We start from the raw sequence: 17,427 nt of genomic DNA, 5'->3' as shown, positions 1-17,427 counted from the left end.
GACAATGATCCAAAACACACCGCCCGGGCAACAAAGGAGTGGCTCCGTAAGAAGCATTTGAAAGTCCTGGAGTGGCCTAGCCAGTCTCCAGACCTCAACCCCATAGAAAATCTGTGGCGGGAGTTGAAAGTCCGTGTTGCTCGGCGACAGCCCCAAAACATCACTGCTCTCGAGAAGATCTGCATGGAGGAATGGGCCGAAATACCAGCTACTGTGTGTGCAAACCTGGTAAAGACCTATAGTAAACGTTTGACCTCTGTTATTGCCAACAAAGGTTATGTTACAAAGTATTGAGTTGTATTTTTGTTATTGACCAAATACTTATTTTCCACCCTGATTTACGAATAAATTCTTTACAAATCCTACCATGTGAATTCATGGATTTTTTTTTTCACATTCTGTCTCTCACAGTTGAAGTGTACCTCTGGTGCAAATTACTGACCTCTGTCATCATTTTAAGTGGGGGAACTTGCACAATCGCTGGCTGACTAAATACTTTTTTGCCCCACTGTATGTGATAACTGTCACGGGGTGGGGATAATGTGGACCCAAAGAAAAACCTGTACTTCAGCTTTGAGGATGTCCACAAAGGCTGCAGAAGACAAAGTCCATGAATAGAAACAGGTGTTGAGTAAGAATAACAGGTGCTGAGACAGAAAGGCAAAGAGAAAACCGAGGCAGTAAATACACACACGTTTATTTGGGTAGTGGGGAACACATGCGTAAAAAAACCCAAACAGGTGCAACAAATCAATGGAAACAAGCTAAATGAAGTAAAAATAAACACAAAGCACAAGAGCCAACAGAGGGAAGCAGTTCAAATATGTTTCTGAAACGTGCACTGAAATGAACTTAACCTGTTTGAGCCTTTTGTACCACATATCTTTAAATTGTTATTAAAAAAAACATATTACATAACTCATAACAATACATGACATGTGAGTTAGGGTTTTTCTTTCTGCTTAACAAATAATAGATGGGTCCAAAAGCTTTTTATAGGGCACTCAGATGTCTGTGTGAGGTCAAGATACACACCTGTTTGGATAAATCTTTGACCTATGCATCTCAGACTAGTGGGTTGTCTGTAAAAGACTGAACAAAAAACCAACTGAACTCATTCAACAAACCAGCATCTAAAGCTCACTGACAACCACCCCCCTCTCAGTAAACATTGCTTCTATAAAAGTGAACTCTTTAGCCCATTTACACCAGGATTCAAACATGTGGTTAGAAGGGAAATTATGGCATCTGATTACATCTGTGTAAACTATCATAAGTATAAATTTTAAGGAACTATTACTGTTACGACACTGTTCATTCTTGTACAGTATGTATATTTATTTCTTTGGTTTTATTAAATATAAACATAGGTGGCATAGATAAATGACTCACAACATCTATTAGATTTTAGCGTGTTTTGTACTTCTGTGAAGATATATAACGTTTTAAAGTTCAGTGTATTAGATTTACAATGAAAACATGAGTGAAAACACAGGATGACAAAACAGCAAAAGAAAATAAGTAAAAACAGAATTCAGTGTCACCAACATCACAAGATATTAATCTCTATAGGAATAATAAAGAAAAAAAATCTTGATGAATAAAATCCAAACAGAGAGCCAAACTCGGCTATATTCACTGAGAATCCTAAACTCAGATAACCCTGGGACCATGACAAAACAATATGACATTACAAGTGACACTGATGTTCTTTGAATGAATCTTCTATCCATATGTAATGCACTTAAGGTTGTTTTTGTAAAAGTGAAGCTGCAGTTTGAATTCTTCATCATTTTCTCCCGGGTGTCTATATTCGTCGTATATAGAACTTTGGCTGTTGGCTGTTTTGGGTTGATGACCAATGGATACGTGACTACATGATGCAACCAGCAAAGAGCCCAGACCATCCATAAAAAACTCTAGAGTTAGAAATTGGAATTTAATATTTAACACAAAATGCTCTTGCTGTCATTTGTAATATAAACTTCTTTGAGATCTGGACCTACCTGAATGTGCTACTCGCTGTAGCTTAGGGTCAAAACCAACTTTCTGTACAGCATCTGTACGAGCCAGGAAGAAGTTGACTACTCCATTAGTCAAAAAGCATTGTGGGTAGCCAGGAAGTGAGTGGAATTTCCCCTGAGACTTTCTGTATAGGCAACCACCTTCATTTTCCTTTCCTTCCTCATATATAAGAGTAAAATAAAACCGGTTCTCTTCTACAGCCCCACCAACCTAATACGAATAAAGAAACACAACATCTTGTTACAAAATGGCTAGTGTTTCACTGCAAGCTCCAATATTGTTCAGTCGATGTTCAGGTAGACACTACTTGTCATGCTTGTTTTTGAAAATCAAATCTAGAAATGAGACTAGTCTTTCAGGTAACCTATGCATCTGTCCAGAAGCTGGTTCCACCAACTTTACTTTATTGTGCGTGGTCATAACTGCTCATCTGATCTTTGTTAATAATAGATGTTACAGTAAACCCAAAAATCTAGAATAACCTTTGTCTTCATTGATTATAAAGGATCTGCTCCATGCAAGTTATTGTGAAGTTAAGACCCCAAACGTTGGCATGCTACATGGTCCAAAAGGCCTAACTAGATCAGATGTAATAAAGGAAAAAAGGATTACATCAGTCTAACATGTGTATTTTATGGGTGTATTATATTTACATTTTAATGTTCTCTTCAAATTATTTTAAATAAACTGCAAATGCTTTATGTGAGCTATTTCATTCTCACCACATCCAGTTCAGGGTTCGCCTCCATGACCTCCACAAGCTTCTCTATCTTTGTCTTCTCTGTAAACACAAAATCATCATCCACCCACAGGAAGTACTTGGTGGTTACCTGGGAAACAGCCAGATTTCTGCCTGCAAACCAGCCCTGAGGAAGGAAACATCTTTCACATCTTAATCTTAACATTTTAATCTTTTACACTGTGGTGTAATGGTGCTCTCAAGTGATCAATACAATAAAAGTCATTGTAAAGCAACACTGTTTTTTGTTTTATTAGCAAAAAACAAATTTCATCCATCCACCTTCTTCTGCTTATCCGGGGCTGTGTCACGAAAGAAGCAGCCCAAGCCTCCCTCTCCCCAGCCACCTCCTCCATGTGAAGGAGCCCTACTCTACTCTGAGCCCCTCCCGGATGGCTGAACTCCTTACTCTATCTCAGGGAGAGGCAAGCCACCCTTCGGAGGAAGCCTATTTCTCATTCTTTTACTCACTACCCACTGCTCGCGACCATAGGTGAGGGTAGGGATTTAGATCGACTGGTAAATTGAAAGCTTCGCTTCTACACTCAGCTCACCCTTCACCACAACAGACCAGTACAGCGTAAGCGGAGTGGCACTCCGCCCTTTTCCTGCTGAGGATCATGGTCTCAGATTTGGAGGTGCTCATTCCCACCGCTTCACTCTCGGCTGTGAACCGTTCCACCATAGGTCAGACTTATTTTAAATTCATACATACAAGAATCTGAATTATATCTGAGATTTATCTGGTTTTGTAGAAAATTCAAACTGACAGTTTGTACCAACATTGCATATTTAGTAAACACAACTGTGGTTCCAATTCTTGGATCTACCACACATACCTGTGCTGGAGGCATGATGTAATGTAAGATGTTTTCTCTGTGAATTGGCTCTGGTTCTAAGCTGTCATCTGCAATAATCACTTTTATGTTGTTGTAGAATTTTCGGATGCTGTCCAACAACACCTTCAGTTCTCTGTAGCGCAGGAAAGTCTTTGTGGTGATGGTGACTTGAGAACTAATGTCTAAAAGGCAAAAGAAAGCAAATTATTTTCACTTTTCTTCAGTCAATAGAAAAATTAAACAGCAGAACAGAAAAAGGTCAGAAGAAAAGGATACACACTGATCTTTCCTCTTCTCTCTGTAAGATTTCAGTCATAAGTTTTACCTGCCTACACACCTAGAGCAGGCTGTATCTGGTACTGTGGGATTATAATATTATTTTATGCCATGTTAGACCCCTAATTAAAGATTGTGAATTATTATGTAGTTTTAGTTTGCATTATTCTCCTGAATTAGAAGAAGGTGATAACTATTGCGTTTGTTAAACTGATTTGCATTACATTAGACTGCTGATTTATTGTGAATGAATGATATTGTTTTATGATGCATTATACTGCTGAGTTATAAGAAATACTGTTCGCAGAAAGTCATCGCCTTATTTGTCTGATTAGAACAGAACAGAACATGCTGGAGTTTTCTGCCCCATCTCAGCAGGAGCAGATAAACAGGGAGCCAAGGTCGTAGCTTAGGCGCTGTGTGAGAGAAGGCATGTGAATGTTTAGGCTTTTATGATTAGGTGGGGGCCACTAGAGGCTATAAGAGTTTGATCAATGCTCCACTATTTTGAGATCTGATGCTGTCTGCGTACGGTGACCATCTCCCACGCGTGTGATCATTAAAATCATCGTTTGACTCAACCCGGCCGGACCAGTGTTGTTATTGTGGTTTTTCCTCTTGTATCCATCCCCAATATTTGAATCCGTAACAGTTTGGGGGCTCGTCCGGTGGTATTGGGGTGGAAGTTGGAGGTTTGGATGGTCCGAGGTTGTCGAACGGACAGGCACGAGCCAGTGGTCTGACGTGAGTGGGCATAAGCCGGCTTATACAAAGGTAAGGCACTACCTGTTGAATCTATTTCCAAAGTGTGCCAAATTGGACATGATAAAATTAAAGTCTACTCACTGAAATTACTGGAAAGTGACAGTACTGAGTATTTAAAGCAGTTGGACTGCTGATTGAAGTTAAAGCAGTTGGACTGCTGAGTGAATTTAGTTTGATAGGGAATTGGTCATTTTGTGGGTTAGAGTCCCCGTTGGTTTTAAGGTTGGACCTGCGTCAGTCATAGTCTTGTTTTAGGGTGTTGACTGTTGTTTCAAAGTATTATACATTTTTCAAGAACGGCAGTTGGACTGCTGAGAAGCGCATAGCCCGGAGGTTACGCTCCCTCCTGGCCGAGGAACGCGCGACCTTGACCTGTCGGCGAACAGGGTTAGTTCAGTTTGGCTTGACTGTGGGGTACAGGGCATCCTGGAATAAGCTAGGAGTTAGAGTCTCTTTACCGTTTGTTATGAGTATGTGCGCTTTTTTGGGCAGCAAAGGTTGGACCTTGGGTGCTGGACACTTTTAAATTGAGTAAGGGACTTTAGAGACAAGGCCAGAGACTGTTGGACAGATACTGGTTAATTGATCACAAAAAAGTTGGACTTTTTCGGTTGGACCGTTAACTTAAATTTGTCGAAATTGTGTAGGCGCTAAAGCTGTCAGGCCTGAGAGTGATTGTAAATATAAGACGTCTTTGTAATATAAAATAACAGAGCTGTGTGTGAGACTGTGTGTGAGACTGTGTGTGACGTGCAGCTGCAGCGCTGCGAGCTATTTTTAGACGGTGTGTGAACATGCAAATGAGGTGGCTGCTGTGAAGCGCACAGAGGACTTTTGCTTCCTGTTTAGCGTGTTTTTGAGTTTTATAATTATGATTTGCAAACAATGATACATGCCTGTAATTAAAACGCTGATTTTGCTGATTATAATATTACAAATAAAGTTTTGAATGACTACGCTGAATGTTTGATGTTTGGCTGGGTTTTGATATAGAAGAGACAAATCGTGCATGATCTAGACCGGCACTTCAGTCGGCAGAGTAAGATTGAGTGATAAATACAGCTGTGATTTGTTTCAGTTTTGTGGTGTGAAGCAGGATTTATAAGATTTTTAAGTGACTCTTGGTTCAGCTCAATAATATATGCAGTTACATTTGATTTACTTTTAGTTTTATCATAATATAGGGTGTGATCAAGCACGAATTTCAGCACTGGTGGTGGTGTAGTAATTTCATTTTACTTAGATAAAAGGCATGCTTATTTCAGGGTCGTGCTGAATTGAAATTTCACCTATAGAGGATCTTCTTTACATGAATTGCATTGGTCACAGTGAGTACGAATAGATGAGTAAATACAACGAATTTTCTTGAGGGTGTGTTTCTAGGGATAATTATGACTGGTTTTATACATTCATATTGAGGACGGAGGATTGTGGCTGAGAGTGTGGAGAGAGGACATGAAGACGGCTTTGCAGCTGCTGGGTGGAGTAGCTGTGTGTGTCATATGAAGCAGTGTGTGTGACAGGAACTTTGCATGCCCATAAAAGGCAACTGCCTGACTGTGTGAAGTATGCACCAAGAGAGAGAGATAGTAAAATCTAGGCAGATGAAGCGAATGGATGTTTTCAGAAAAGAAATACTAAGTGAATGTTTTAGTGTGTTAATACAGGTGGATTTCTCTCAACCTGGAAACGATGGCGGTGCGTGCACACGCAGCGGCTTCTCTCTCTCCCAAACAAACTACTTTTTCGTGTTTTTCGTCCTGTAAGTTGCAGTGTTTTTGTAAGTCATTGTCACGTCTATCTGTGTGCAAGCAAGGATATGCCCGAACACTTCTTCTCGACATCGGCAGAAACAAACTTTTTAAGTTAAATTCTGTGGACATCGAGAAGCTGAAAGATCTGGGTCTGCTCCGAAGGCCTACTCAATCACCGACCTCCACTCCTGCACTTCGCCCACAATGGATGCGCCTCAAGCGGTGTGAGAGGAAGCAGAAGAGGGGTAAGCGCGGTGGCATCCGAGCTAGGCTAGCGGCTAGCCCACACAAACCCGCCATCCCCTCTATCGTTCTGGCCAACGTACGCTCGCTAGAAAATAAACTGGACGACATCCGACTGCTACGTTCATCTCAAAGGAATGTAAAGGACTGCTGTGCTTTTGTGTTCACGGAAACATGGCTCAGCGACAGTGTCCCGGACCGCGCCATTCAGCTCGACCAGCTAACATGCTACCGTGCTGACAGAGTCATCGTCGCGGGAGGTAAGACCCGCGGGGGAGGACTTTGTGTTTGCATCAATGATGCCTGGTGCCGCGATGCTGTTGCGGTCTGCAAACACTGCTCACCAGTGCTGGAGTTCATGGTTATTAAGTGCCGGCCATTCTATCTACCGAGGGAATATACAGCCATACTACTGTGCGCTGTGTATATCCCTCCCTCCTCCAATGTCAACAACAGGAGTGAGGCACTGAATGAACTGTACCAGCACATCAGTGAGCAGCAGACAGCCCATCCTGATGCTTTTCTCATCCTGGCTGGGGATTTCAATCATGCAGACTTAAAGTGCGTGTTTCCAAAAATACAACAACACATAGACTTTCCAACAAGGGGAAATAACACACTGGACTTTGTTTACACCACCCAGAGAGGAGCTTACAAAGCTTTTCCCCTCCCCCACCTCGGCGCCTCAGACCATATCACTGTCATGCTAATGCCTGCTTACAGACCGCTCGTTAAAGTCACCAAACCGGTTCGTAAGCGGATACAAGTGTGGCCAGAAGGGTCTTCAGAGGCTTTACAGGACTGCTTCAACACCACAGACTGGAACATGTTTAAGCAGGCTGCCACCTATAACAACACCACTGACCTCCAGGAGTACGCAGAGACTGTTACTGCCTACATCAACAAGTGTATTGAGGATGTAACAGTCACGAAAACCATAACTGTCCGGGCCAATCAAAAACCATGGATGACAGGAGAGGTCTACAGGCTGCTGAAAGCTCGGAATGTTGCCTTCAGAGATGGAGACGAGGCGAGCCTGAGGACAGCTAGGGCCAACCTTTCCCGTGGCATCAGAGGGGCTAAGAGACAGTACTCCAGGAAAATATCTCATCACTTCAAAGACAGCAGAGACTCATGGAGCCTGTGGCGGGGCATTCAGACCATCACAGACTACAAGCCCCCACCACAGACCTGTGATAGCACTATCCCCCTGCTGAACGAGCTGAACACTTTCTTTGCTCGCTTTGAAGTCCAAAACAGCACCACTGCACAGAAGACCCCACCCCCTCCTGGTGATTAGGTGATGACTCTGTCCCCAGACAGCGTGAGGAGATCCCTCAGCAGGATCAATGCACGTAAAGCTCTGGGTCCTGACAACATTCCTGGTCGTGTACTGAGAGACTGTGCAGTGGAACTCACTGATGTCTTCACAGACATCTTCAACATATCACTCATCCAGGCTGTCGTCCCCACATGTTTTAAAGCCACCACAATCATTCCGGTTCCAAAAAAGTCATCTCCCTCCTGCTTTAATGACTACCGTCCTGTTGCACTTACTCCCATCCTGATGAAGTGCTTCGAACGACTAGTCATGCAACACATCAAGACTGTCCTGCCCCCCTCCCTGGATCCCTTCCAGTTTGCGTATCGGCCCAACCGCTCAACCGATGATGCCATCTCCACTGCACTCCACTCAGCACTCACACACCTGGACAAAAAAGACTCATATGTTCGAATGCTGTTCGTAGATTTCAGTTCAGCATTCAACACTATAATCCCCCAACAGCTCACTCAAAAACTGGTCCAGCTGGGGCTCAACACCTCACTGTGCAACTGGCTGTTGGATTTCCCCACCGGAAGACCTCAAGCAGTACGGGTCGGCAGTAATACATCCAGCACCATCATTTTAAACACGGGGGCCCCGCAGGGATGCGTGCTGAGCCCCCTCCTCTTCACTCTGCTGACCCATGACTGCACTCCATCATACAGCTCCAACCTCTTCATCAAGTTTGCGGACGACACAACGGTGGTGGGTCTCATTAGCAACAGGGATGAGACCGACTACAGAAGTGAGGTGAGACGCCTGGCCACGTGGTGTGCTGACAACAATCTCTCTCTGAATGTGGAGAAGACGAAGGAGATTGTTGTGGACTTCAGGAGAATGCACACCCAACATGCTCCTCTGACCATTGACGGAGCGTCTGTGGAGAGAGTGAGCAGCACCAAGTTCTTGGGTGTGCACATCACAGAGGATCTCTCCTGGTCGTACAACACCACAGCACTGGCCAAGAAATCACAGCAGCGTCTCTTCTTTCTCCGCAAACTAAGAAGAGCAGAAGCACCAGCCCCCATCATGCACACTTTCTACAGAGGCACCATTGAGAGCATCCTGTCGAGCTGCATCACTGTGTGGTTTGGAACCTGCAATGCGTCCTGTCATAGAACCCTCCAATGCATAGTGAGGGCTGCAGAGAGGATCATTGGTGTCTCTCTCCCCTCCCTCCAGGACATTTACAGGACCCGTCTCACTAAAAGAGCCCTTTGCATAGCGGCTGATCCCACGCACCCAATGCAAAGCTTCTTCAAGCTGCTGCCGTCAGGGAGGAGACTGCGGAGTCTCCAGGCCAGGACCAGCAGACTGAAGGACAGCTTCATCCATCAGGCTGTCAGGAAGCTTAACTCCCTCCCGATTCTGCCCCCTCTCCCCTCTTCTCCTCCATGGTCTCACTGAACTCTGTCACATACACACACACACACACACACACACACACACACACACACACACACACACACACACACACACACACACACACACACTCTGACTCCCTCACTGGCCTGCACCAGTTACCAGTCACCTTGTGGAGCATTGGACTGCCATTACCTCATAAGACTTTGTTGTTACACTATCTCTTACCGTACATTACTAAATCTCCTTTTGCACTATTTGCCTATTTGCACTACTCGGTTTACACTCAATGTCATTTACCCTTACTTGAATATTGTATATTGTATAGCTTTCTTGGTATAATCGCATTGTATTTATTTAAATTTTTACTTTTTAATTATTTTACTTGCATTTCTTAATCACTCTCTTATATTTAAATGTTCTTTTGCTATTTCATCTAGGGTTTGAGAGTAACGAAATTTCTATTCTCTGTATGTCCTGTACATGTGGTAGAATTGACAAATAAAGTTGACTTTGACTTTGACTTTGACTGAGTACAGCGGCAAAAGCATAAACAGAATTGGGACGACAGACAGACCAAGCTTTGGCTCAAAATTACAGCTTGACCTCACTTTGTCCCCACCCGTAAAAGAAGCTTAAAGGACATCTTCTCCTCCAGTTATCGGTTACCATCACTGGAAATTTTCAGGCAAGTTTTTGGCTGAATTGTTATTGGCACCATGTGTCCCTGAATCTCACAAGCAGGCTCTGACTCCTGGCTGAAGACATGGAGTGCTGTTATTTAAGGTGGGAAATCAAAATTTGGGAAACAAAATGTTTTGTTTTTGTTTTGTTTTTTCTCTTTATGCTTGATTACAGGCTGCTTTGTCGGCCCGGAAAGCCGAGGCTGACCTGGACTCCTGCTCTCCCCCTCTACCATCTTTGCTCTCTCCTCTACCATCTTTGATGTGACCCTGACCAAATGCTACAGCAGCTGGACCCACAACAACAACCTGAAAACGTCAACAGTGCTGCAGGAAAACGATCTCATGCAGCGGAGACGGAGAGCGTTAAATCCAAGGCCCGTTTCACTACACGGGGGAGATTTCCGGACAGCTTCAGCTGACAGAGCTGTGACGAGACGCCCATTAAGCCCGGAGGAAAAGTGAGGCCGAGCAAGACAATGCTGACCTTAACAACTCTGCATTAAAACTGTGCAGGACAGTGACGAACCAACACGGATGATCGGGCAGCAAAAAGGGCGTGCCAGAGACAGGAGGAGTAACTGAGGTCAGGAGGCACCTCAGAATGGACAAAAGCACCAGAAGAAAATAAGCTGAAGGCACAGGTGTCGGGGCTCGGCCAGGAGCTGACCTCTGAGAAGAGCCGAACAGCAGAGCTGTAGAAGGCCGTGGAGCAAAGCAAGGAAAACATCAATAAACTTCAATCTGACGTGTATGGAAAAGACTCTGAGGTTTCTGCCCTCAGTAAGAGCTCAAGGCATCAGAGCAGAAACTGAGCATGGCTCAGGAGGAGCTGGCTGCTAATCGAACCCATCAGTCAGGCTTGGAGTCCCAGACGCAGGACTTGAAATCAGGCCGGAGCTTGCTGGAGCAGGAGGTCGCCAAACCTGACGAGAAGCTCCAACAGCAGGAGCAAACCCTGAAGGAGCTACAGAAGCAAAAGGGTCAAGTTAAGGAGGAGCGGAACAAGGAGAAGATGCAGGACACTGGAGAAAAGGACTGCCTCAATTGGGGCCAGAACCAGTATGGATAGAACTTTGAGCAGCAGCACCAACGGATGCAAACGGACTGAAAAGGAGGAGGGCAGGACCCCAGGGCACACCTCAGGCCGTGGTTTACCCAGAACACCAGAACAGGAAAGTGATGAACACAAACACACAAACACACACATCTACATGCACTGACTCAGAATGAAGAGAAACACACATATGAACACATCTGCACTCGTTGATTGAGTGAGAAATGACACACACACGCACACAAATCGAAATGCTGATTCAATTCACTGAGAAGTGATCCACACACACACACACATGCACACGCTTGTGCAATGAAGAGTGACACACACGCTGATGCAATGAAGAATGCTTTACTAACAAATGCTGCACACAAACATCCCCAAATACAGAATCTGTTACAACAACAAGAAGCCATTGATTGTTTATTGGTTAAATGCAGTTCATGTCACCCAGAAGGCATTTGTGTAGATTTAGGGGACAAGGTCCAAGGCAGTTTGGTTATGAAAACAATGTCTGTGCCTGACGTCTGTTTATGGCTTAAGGCCTCCACTGAATTGTTTACTGTGCTTCACACAGCCTGATAAGGAGCAGTGGTACAGAGTGAAAATGATGAATTAACGGTGTGAGTTTTATTTCGGAGCACCACATTGTTGTGAGTGAGATTTAATTGAAGGAGGAACACACTGAAAAAAAAAAGAAAAAAAAAAGGGGCCAGCCCTTGGATTTACGTAAGCATCTCGCGTGTGTTTAACACAATTGCCTCAGGCTTTAAAGATCTGTACCAAATCCAACAACTCAATTTGTTCTCATTGAGATGACACGATACAATCTAATAAGAGTGGTTAGTTGCTGAACTCATGGAATTCACAACACCGCATAAGATTTCAAACTACAGGAAAATCACTGGAGTTATAAGAGGCAGACAATGACACACACCCCACATGCATGCTGTTGCTATTTATTGTGGATTAACCTGTCAAGGGCAAGAACAAAAGAATTCTGCATCAAATACAGGAAATCATAGCTTTCCTGTATTTCCTACATTGTTGGCATGCTGGTTAGTGCTGTTGCTTGACAGTAAGAAGCTCCTGGGTGCAAGTCCACAGTCTCGCTAGTTTGCAGTGGTTTCTCTCTGGGTATTCTGGTTTTCTGCCACAGTGAAAAGTCATGCAGTTATTAGAGCTAAGTTACTTGATGATTCTAAATTATCCATGAATGTGTAAACGGCTGTTTGTTTCTATCTGATAGACTGGTCAGCTGTCCGGGGTGTACCCTGCCTGGCAACCTATCACTTCAGGGTTATTTCTCAGCCCTGGTGCAACCAGGATAAAGATAGGAGGATGGTAGTTGTTGAAGACCCATTCAATTTTTATGGCAACCAGGATCTAGACTTTGTTGAACCGTAGGCAATATGAAGACAACATGTAGTATTTAAGTGACCACGTAGTATTTGCATAAAAGTTACTGAATAGTGTTGAAATAAAATGACACAATTGTGAAGAATTAGAATATTACAAGAGCTCAACTTACTCCATCTGAACATGTTTCAATCGTGTTTTATGAACACAAAATGCACAGGTTTACTGAATATGAAAAGGTTGTGTTGATTTAACTCAGTTGTTTAAGTTTCTGCCAAAGCAAAGCATTTGTGTGCAACCAGTGTCCACTATTGAATTAAGTCAATTCAACATGTGTTTGTCAGTGCAAAAAGGAGTTACGGTACCTGTATTCCTACACAACATTGTCCCGGGAGGGAGAAAAACTTTCTGGTGAAGTTTTGGTTGATTTTTGGGTTTTGCTTGACACTAGGTTGATTCTATCAGTGAGGTTTGGATTGTTTTCTTTCTCTAAGAAATAGAAAGATGGTTTTATGCTTGGACATGTTTGCAATAGGCCCCAGTATTTGTTATTATATGAGTATTTTATTGGTTACGTTTGTTTTTGCCTTTGTTACAGTGCACTGAAATAAGAACATCTGAGAGGTGTGATCCACCGGTGGTGATATTTTGGTATTTTGTGAGCTCCTGATTTAACAAATCAGCTCTTTAATCCAGGCCTGAGAGACTGAACTTTAAAGCGCTATAAAATATTCTTACTGAAAACAGTCGCAAAGTATTTTTTTCCATGATTATAATGGGCTTGGGAGAAATTCCCTTATATGGGACATTGATCACATGAGAAGTCCTGAGCCTAAAAGGATTGCAGCGAGTCAATCCAGTCCAAAAAACAAGTAACTGTTTTCCTTTTAAAATGATGACGTCATCTTGCTGGTGAGGGAGGCTCGAATAGGTTGCGCGTGAGACTCCACTATCAGCAATATCTGGTATGAATGTGTGTGTATGCATGTGACTGGACTGTGAAGGACTGACGACTAAAAGTTTTAACTGACTTGATACTGAGACAAAAACAGTGCCGACTTTAGGATTAGTAAATGTCCACAAACAAGTCACCCAGCCTGTAAAAGAAGGGTGGAGGTTTTGTCTTGCTTTGTTTAGTTTTTGCAAGAACAGAAGGATGACAGAGACTAAAGGGGGAGGCTGTAGCTTCACAGGAGTGTGAACTGCAGACTTAACCCTTTGGTTGCTAATTTTGAGTTTCTGATGTTTGCATTAAGAAAAGTGTGTTTTAGTAGCTGTGTTTCGATTAATATATCACATTATATTGTTGGGAAGGTTAAATGCTAAAGTGAAGAAAAGGTTTGATTTCACTCATGACTGAACATGTTATTATTAACCATAGCGGGCCACTGTTAAGAGTCAATTAACTTTTATAGAGGAAAAAAAAAAGCCAAAAAACTCTATTAATATCTACTGATAACAAGGAAATGTTAGGCTTGTCACATTCAAAATGGAGATATGTAATGATAAACACTGGTCCCCGTCTTTTAGGTCCTTTCATTGAAATAGTTAATAATTTAGAAAAGTAGAGATATAATCGACAGGGGCATGTGATAGGAGGTGGTGCTGCACAAGAACAAGAGCAAAATGAAGAAAAATTATTGTGTTTAGCTTTGATAAATTCAAATTAAAATGTACCATTACACTCAGAGGATCAATATGAAATTCAATATATGCTAATTTTGTGTGTGAGCACATGACTGATAGCTGTTCTGTCCTGAGCTTTTGTTTTTACAGCACCCGCTTGACCACACCAACAGTTTCTCGCCACCAGCAGGGGGTACTTGCAAAGAATAGGGAGGAATATCATCAAAACTGGGAAAGGTAAGCCCCGAAGGGGGTGATGACACCATAAATTTCACTTATGGTCAAATTCTCAAAATTTGACCCCAAACTTGAAAAATTCTTCAAACATTTAGAGACAGAGTGGATAAACATAATGTCGCAAACCACATAAGGATGGAGCATTTGAATCGATAAGATGGTGAAATAACACGCAGGAAAAATATTGACCATGTTGATTATGTTTATTCCTGTGTGCAGAGATTGGCTAATCTGACCAGGAAATGTTATAAAATGGATTGTCGGAACAGTCAGCGTTAAAGTCACCTTTGACAGTCCAGACCAAGGTTATTATCGTTAACAAAAACTAACGAAATAACGAAAACTAGAAGTGAAAAAACATTAACGGAAATAAAAAGAAAAACAAAAAAGGAAAACTAACTAAAACTGTAATGAGTGCTCACAAAACTAACTAAAATTAACTGAATTTATAGCAAAAATGTGTTTAGTTTTCATTGATGTGTGCGTGTCATACAATAGTCAAGGGTGAAGATAAAGTTTAGTTTCCAGATTTTTTTCTTGCTGTCTCATTATGCCAGCAGGTGGCAGCACGTTAGTCGAGTCGTCTGTGTCGCTGCTCCGTCCACGCGCAGAATCATGTCAGGAAAAGTCGGGAGAAAGCGCCAGAGTCCAATTTGGGATTACTTTGAGTATGACTGTGCTTTGGTTAAAGCAAGTGTCTTGTAGTGGAAAGAGACAAATTGAGGGGCAAATGAGGGACATTTCTAAAGGGAAAAATCCCACAAACCTTAAAGTGCACTTGAAAAGCTCACACAAGAAGGCTAACCTAGCTTACCTTGAGAAGGTAAGGGAGCACACTCAACCCTCATCCCCAGAAAACAGAAGCTAACCCCATGCAAGGCAGCGTGATGCATCCCAAGACAACAGGACGGGGATATCTACATAACTGTGTGAGTCAGTTGCCTTCAAAAAGTTTATCAATTCACTTGAACCAAAATTACGAAGTTAATAGTCTCAGTACCCAAGGATAAGCACAAGAGCATGACTGATATGATGAAACTGGGATTTTGTTACACTTAATTACTGCAAACACAACCAAAACTAAACTGAAACTAAGGATTTTCAAAAAAAAATAAAAAATAGAAACTAAACTAAACTAGCAAACAATTGGTAAAAACTAATTACAACGGACATAAAATTGAAAGTCTGAAGTCGAAACTAAATAAAAATAAAAACTAATGAAAATTGCAAAACTATTAAAACCCTGGTCCAGACTGAGATGGCGTTGGACATCTTCAGGGCGGAAAAGGGTTGGTGTGACCGAGGTGTGGTTTGGCTTGTTGTATGTATATTTTGAGATCATGTGGCTCTGGATGGACCAGTTACCAGGGCATGGAAGGAGGGTGGACTCATTAAATGAGGAGAAGGAATTTTCTGGGATTGAAGATCCTCTGGGTGAGTGGTTGACTAAAAGCATGCATAAAATAAAAGCTATTTTTCATTATTGATTGGTAATAGATTGATAATTGGCCACATTTACAGCTGTATTGACTTGTTGTGGACGCAGTCTACTTCATGTTTAAGCACTCTAATTAACAGATTGAAAATAGTGACATTAAAGGAAGAGTATGCAGCGTCACCCCGTCAGACGCCAGTGACGGTGGGGCTCAGTGATGAATCAGGTGAGCTGGATTCATGGCTGATTCAAAACTAAGATTCCCCTGCTGTGGTCAGTGAGGAGAAAACAGGGGGAAATAAAATTTAAAAGAGGCAATTATAAACGTTTATGTGTGAAGTTTATAAACGGGATAAAAGGGGGTGTTTTACTGTTATTTCAGCATCAGCATTATTGTTACATCAGAATCATATAACAAGCATTGCATTAAACATTTCTTGAAGCTATTGACATTACATTAACATTTGTGTCCCAGTGATTGTTATAACCTCAGGTTAATCTTCTATTTACAGGTGTCGGGATAATCATATGATCTTTCATTGCAGGTGTAACCATGATCATTTTTATACATATTGCAGTTTGTTGCTCATTATAGAGTTGTGCTCAAGTTAATAAGGGTTAAAAACTACAGTCAGCGCGATGTTTGGCTGATCTATGGACTGGAGTGACTTTGGGCGTGGAAGGCCGCACGCGCTTACATAACACTGATATCGTGTTTTTCTTTGTGATCTTTTATTCAGTTATATCTTTTGCTAAGTTTTAAGTAGTGGCAGTTAATTAAACGACATTTATTTAATATTACATACCTGATTCAGAGCATTACACACAGATCAATTTAACAATCTGCAAAACCTTGTAGCCGCAATATTGGGTCTCAATAAGGGACAGTTGGCTCCAGGAGATAGGTGGGAGTCAGTGCCTGTCCTCGAGGAGGAGAGAATGTTTCTTTGCTGTGTCTAAAGTAGTCAACAGGTTCATATTGAAGTGAAGTTCATATTATTACAGGTTATGTTTCTTGGCAATTCTGCGGACGCAGGCTCTGGGCGGAGCCAGGAGTTGAACAGATCTAACATGACAATTAAATTGATTTCATTCCCTAACACAGGATGACGGGACTGGAGCAACGACACTGGGTAGGAGAAAGTCTGATACTTTCTAAGATATAAAGTCACTAACCTTTTCTTTTAATTTTCTAGCTCCGTTGGTTTGACACATGGGAATGTGTCAAAAAAGGGGGGGAAGTCGAGTTTTAACATCAAACAAGGGTTATATGAACATTTTTATGACTTCATTTGTGTTTTAATAATTTAGGTGTGGTAAAGCTTAAGCTAATAGTGACCCAAGAGGTTTCCGGACTTTTTTAGAGAATCAGGGAGAAGCATAAATCATTATTTCCATGTTTAAGCATTAATCATTAAAATGAACTGAATAGCGTTTAGAAGATAAAATGCCTGTGTTCACGAGAAGCTGAGTACCACACTGGAGAGGAAACCGTGGGACAGGAGGCGGAAGCAAACACATGATTTTTGTGAAAACGGGGGTCAAATGTTAGAATTAAAAATGGCTAATTTGTTTTTGATGTCTTTTGTTAAAATGAGTGGTTTTAATAATTTTCAGACACACCTTGCAAATGTGCTTATAATGAGTTGGCACTCGGTCTTTTGAAGGTCATAAGCTTCGTCCGGACTGATAAAGTGTAGGAA

The 17,427-nt window shown here is 42.2% G+C and overlaps 1 protein-coding gene across 4 annotated transcripts in view; it reads right to left on the bottom strand.

Annotated features, from left to right (window-relative positions):
• Positions 1-682: 682 nt before the first annotated feature.
• The window catches only part of LOC146670872 (beta-1,4 N-acetylgalactosaminyltransferase 2-like), a 39,129-nt gene continuing 22,384 nt past the window's right edge, over positions 683-17,427 (bottom strand). For all 4 annotated transcript variants that reach the window (XM_085405076.1, XM_085405078.1, XM_085405074.1 and 1 more), the window contains exons 9-12: positions 3,604-3,785; positions 2,748-2,891; positions 2,007-2,235; positions 683-1,919 (exon numbers count right to left, since the gene is read on the bottom strand). In XM_085405076.1, coding sequence (XP_085261202.1) covers positions 1,726-1,919; positions 2,007-2,235; positions 2,748-2,891; positions 3,604-3,785 — 749 coding nt within the window. In that variant the 3' untranslated portion in view covers positions 683-1,725. The remainder of the gene's footprint in view (positions 1,920-2,006; positions 2,236-2,747; positions 2,892-3,603; positions 3,786-17,427) is intronic.

This window comes from Rhamphochromis longiceps, linkage group LG4 (assembly GCF_057381845.1).
Source record: "Rhamphochromis longiceps isolate RC_006_pf linkage group LG4, R_longiceps_female_GT1.1, whole genome shotgun sequence".
NCBI lineage: Eukaryota > Metazoa > Chordata > Actinopteri > Cichliformes > Cichlidae > Rhamphochromis > Rhamphochromis longiceps.
The sequence above is the reverse complement of the archived record's forward strand: the minus strand, read 5'-3'. Positions and strand labels throughout refer to the sequence as shown.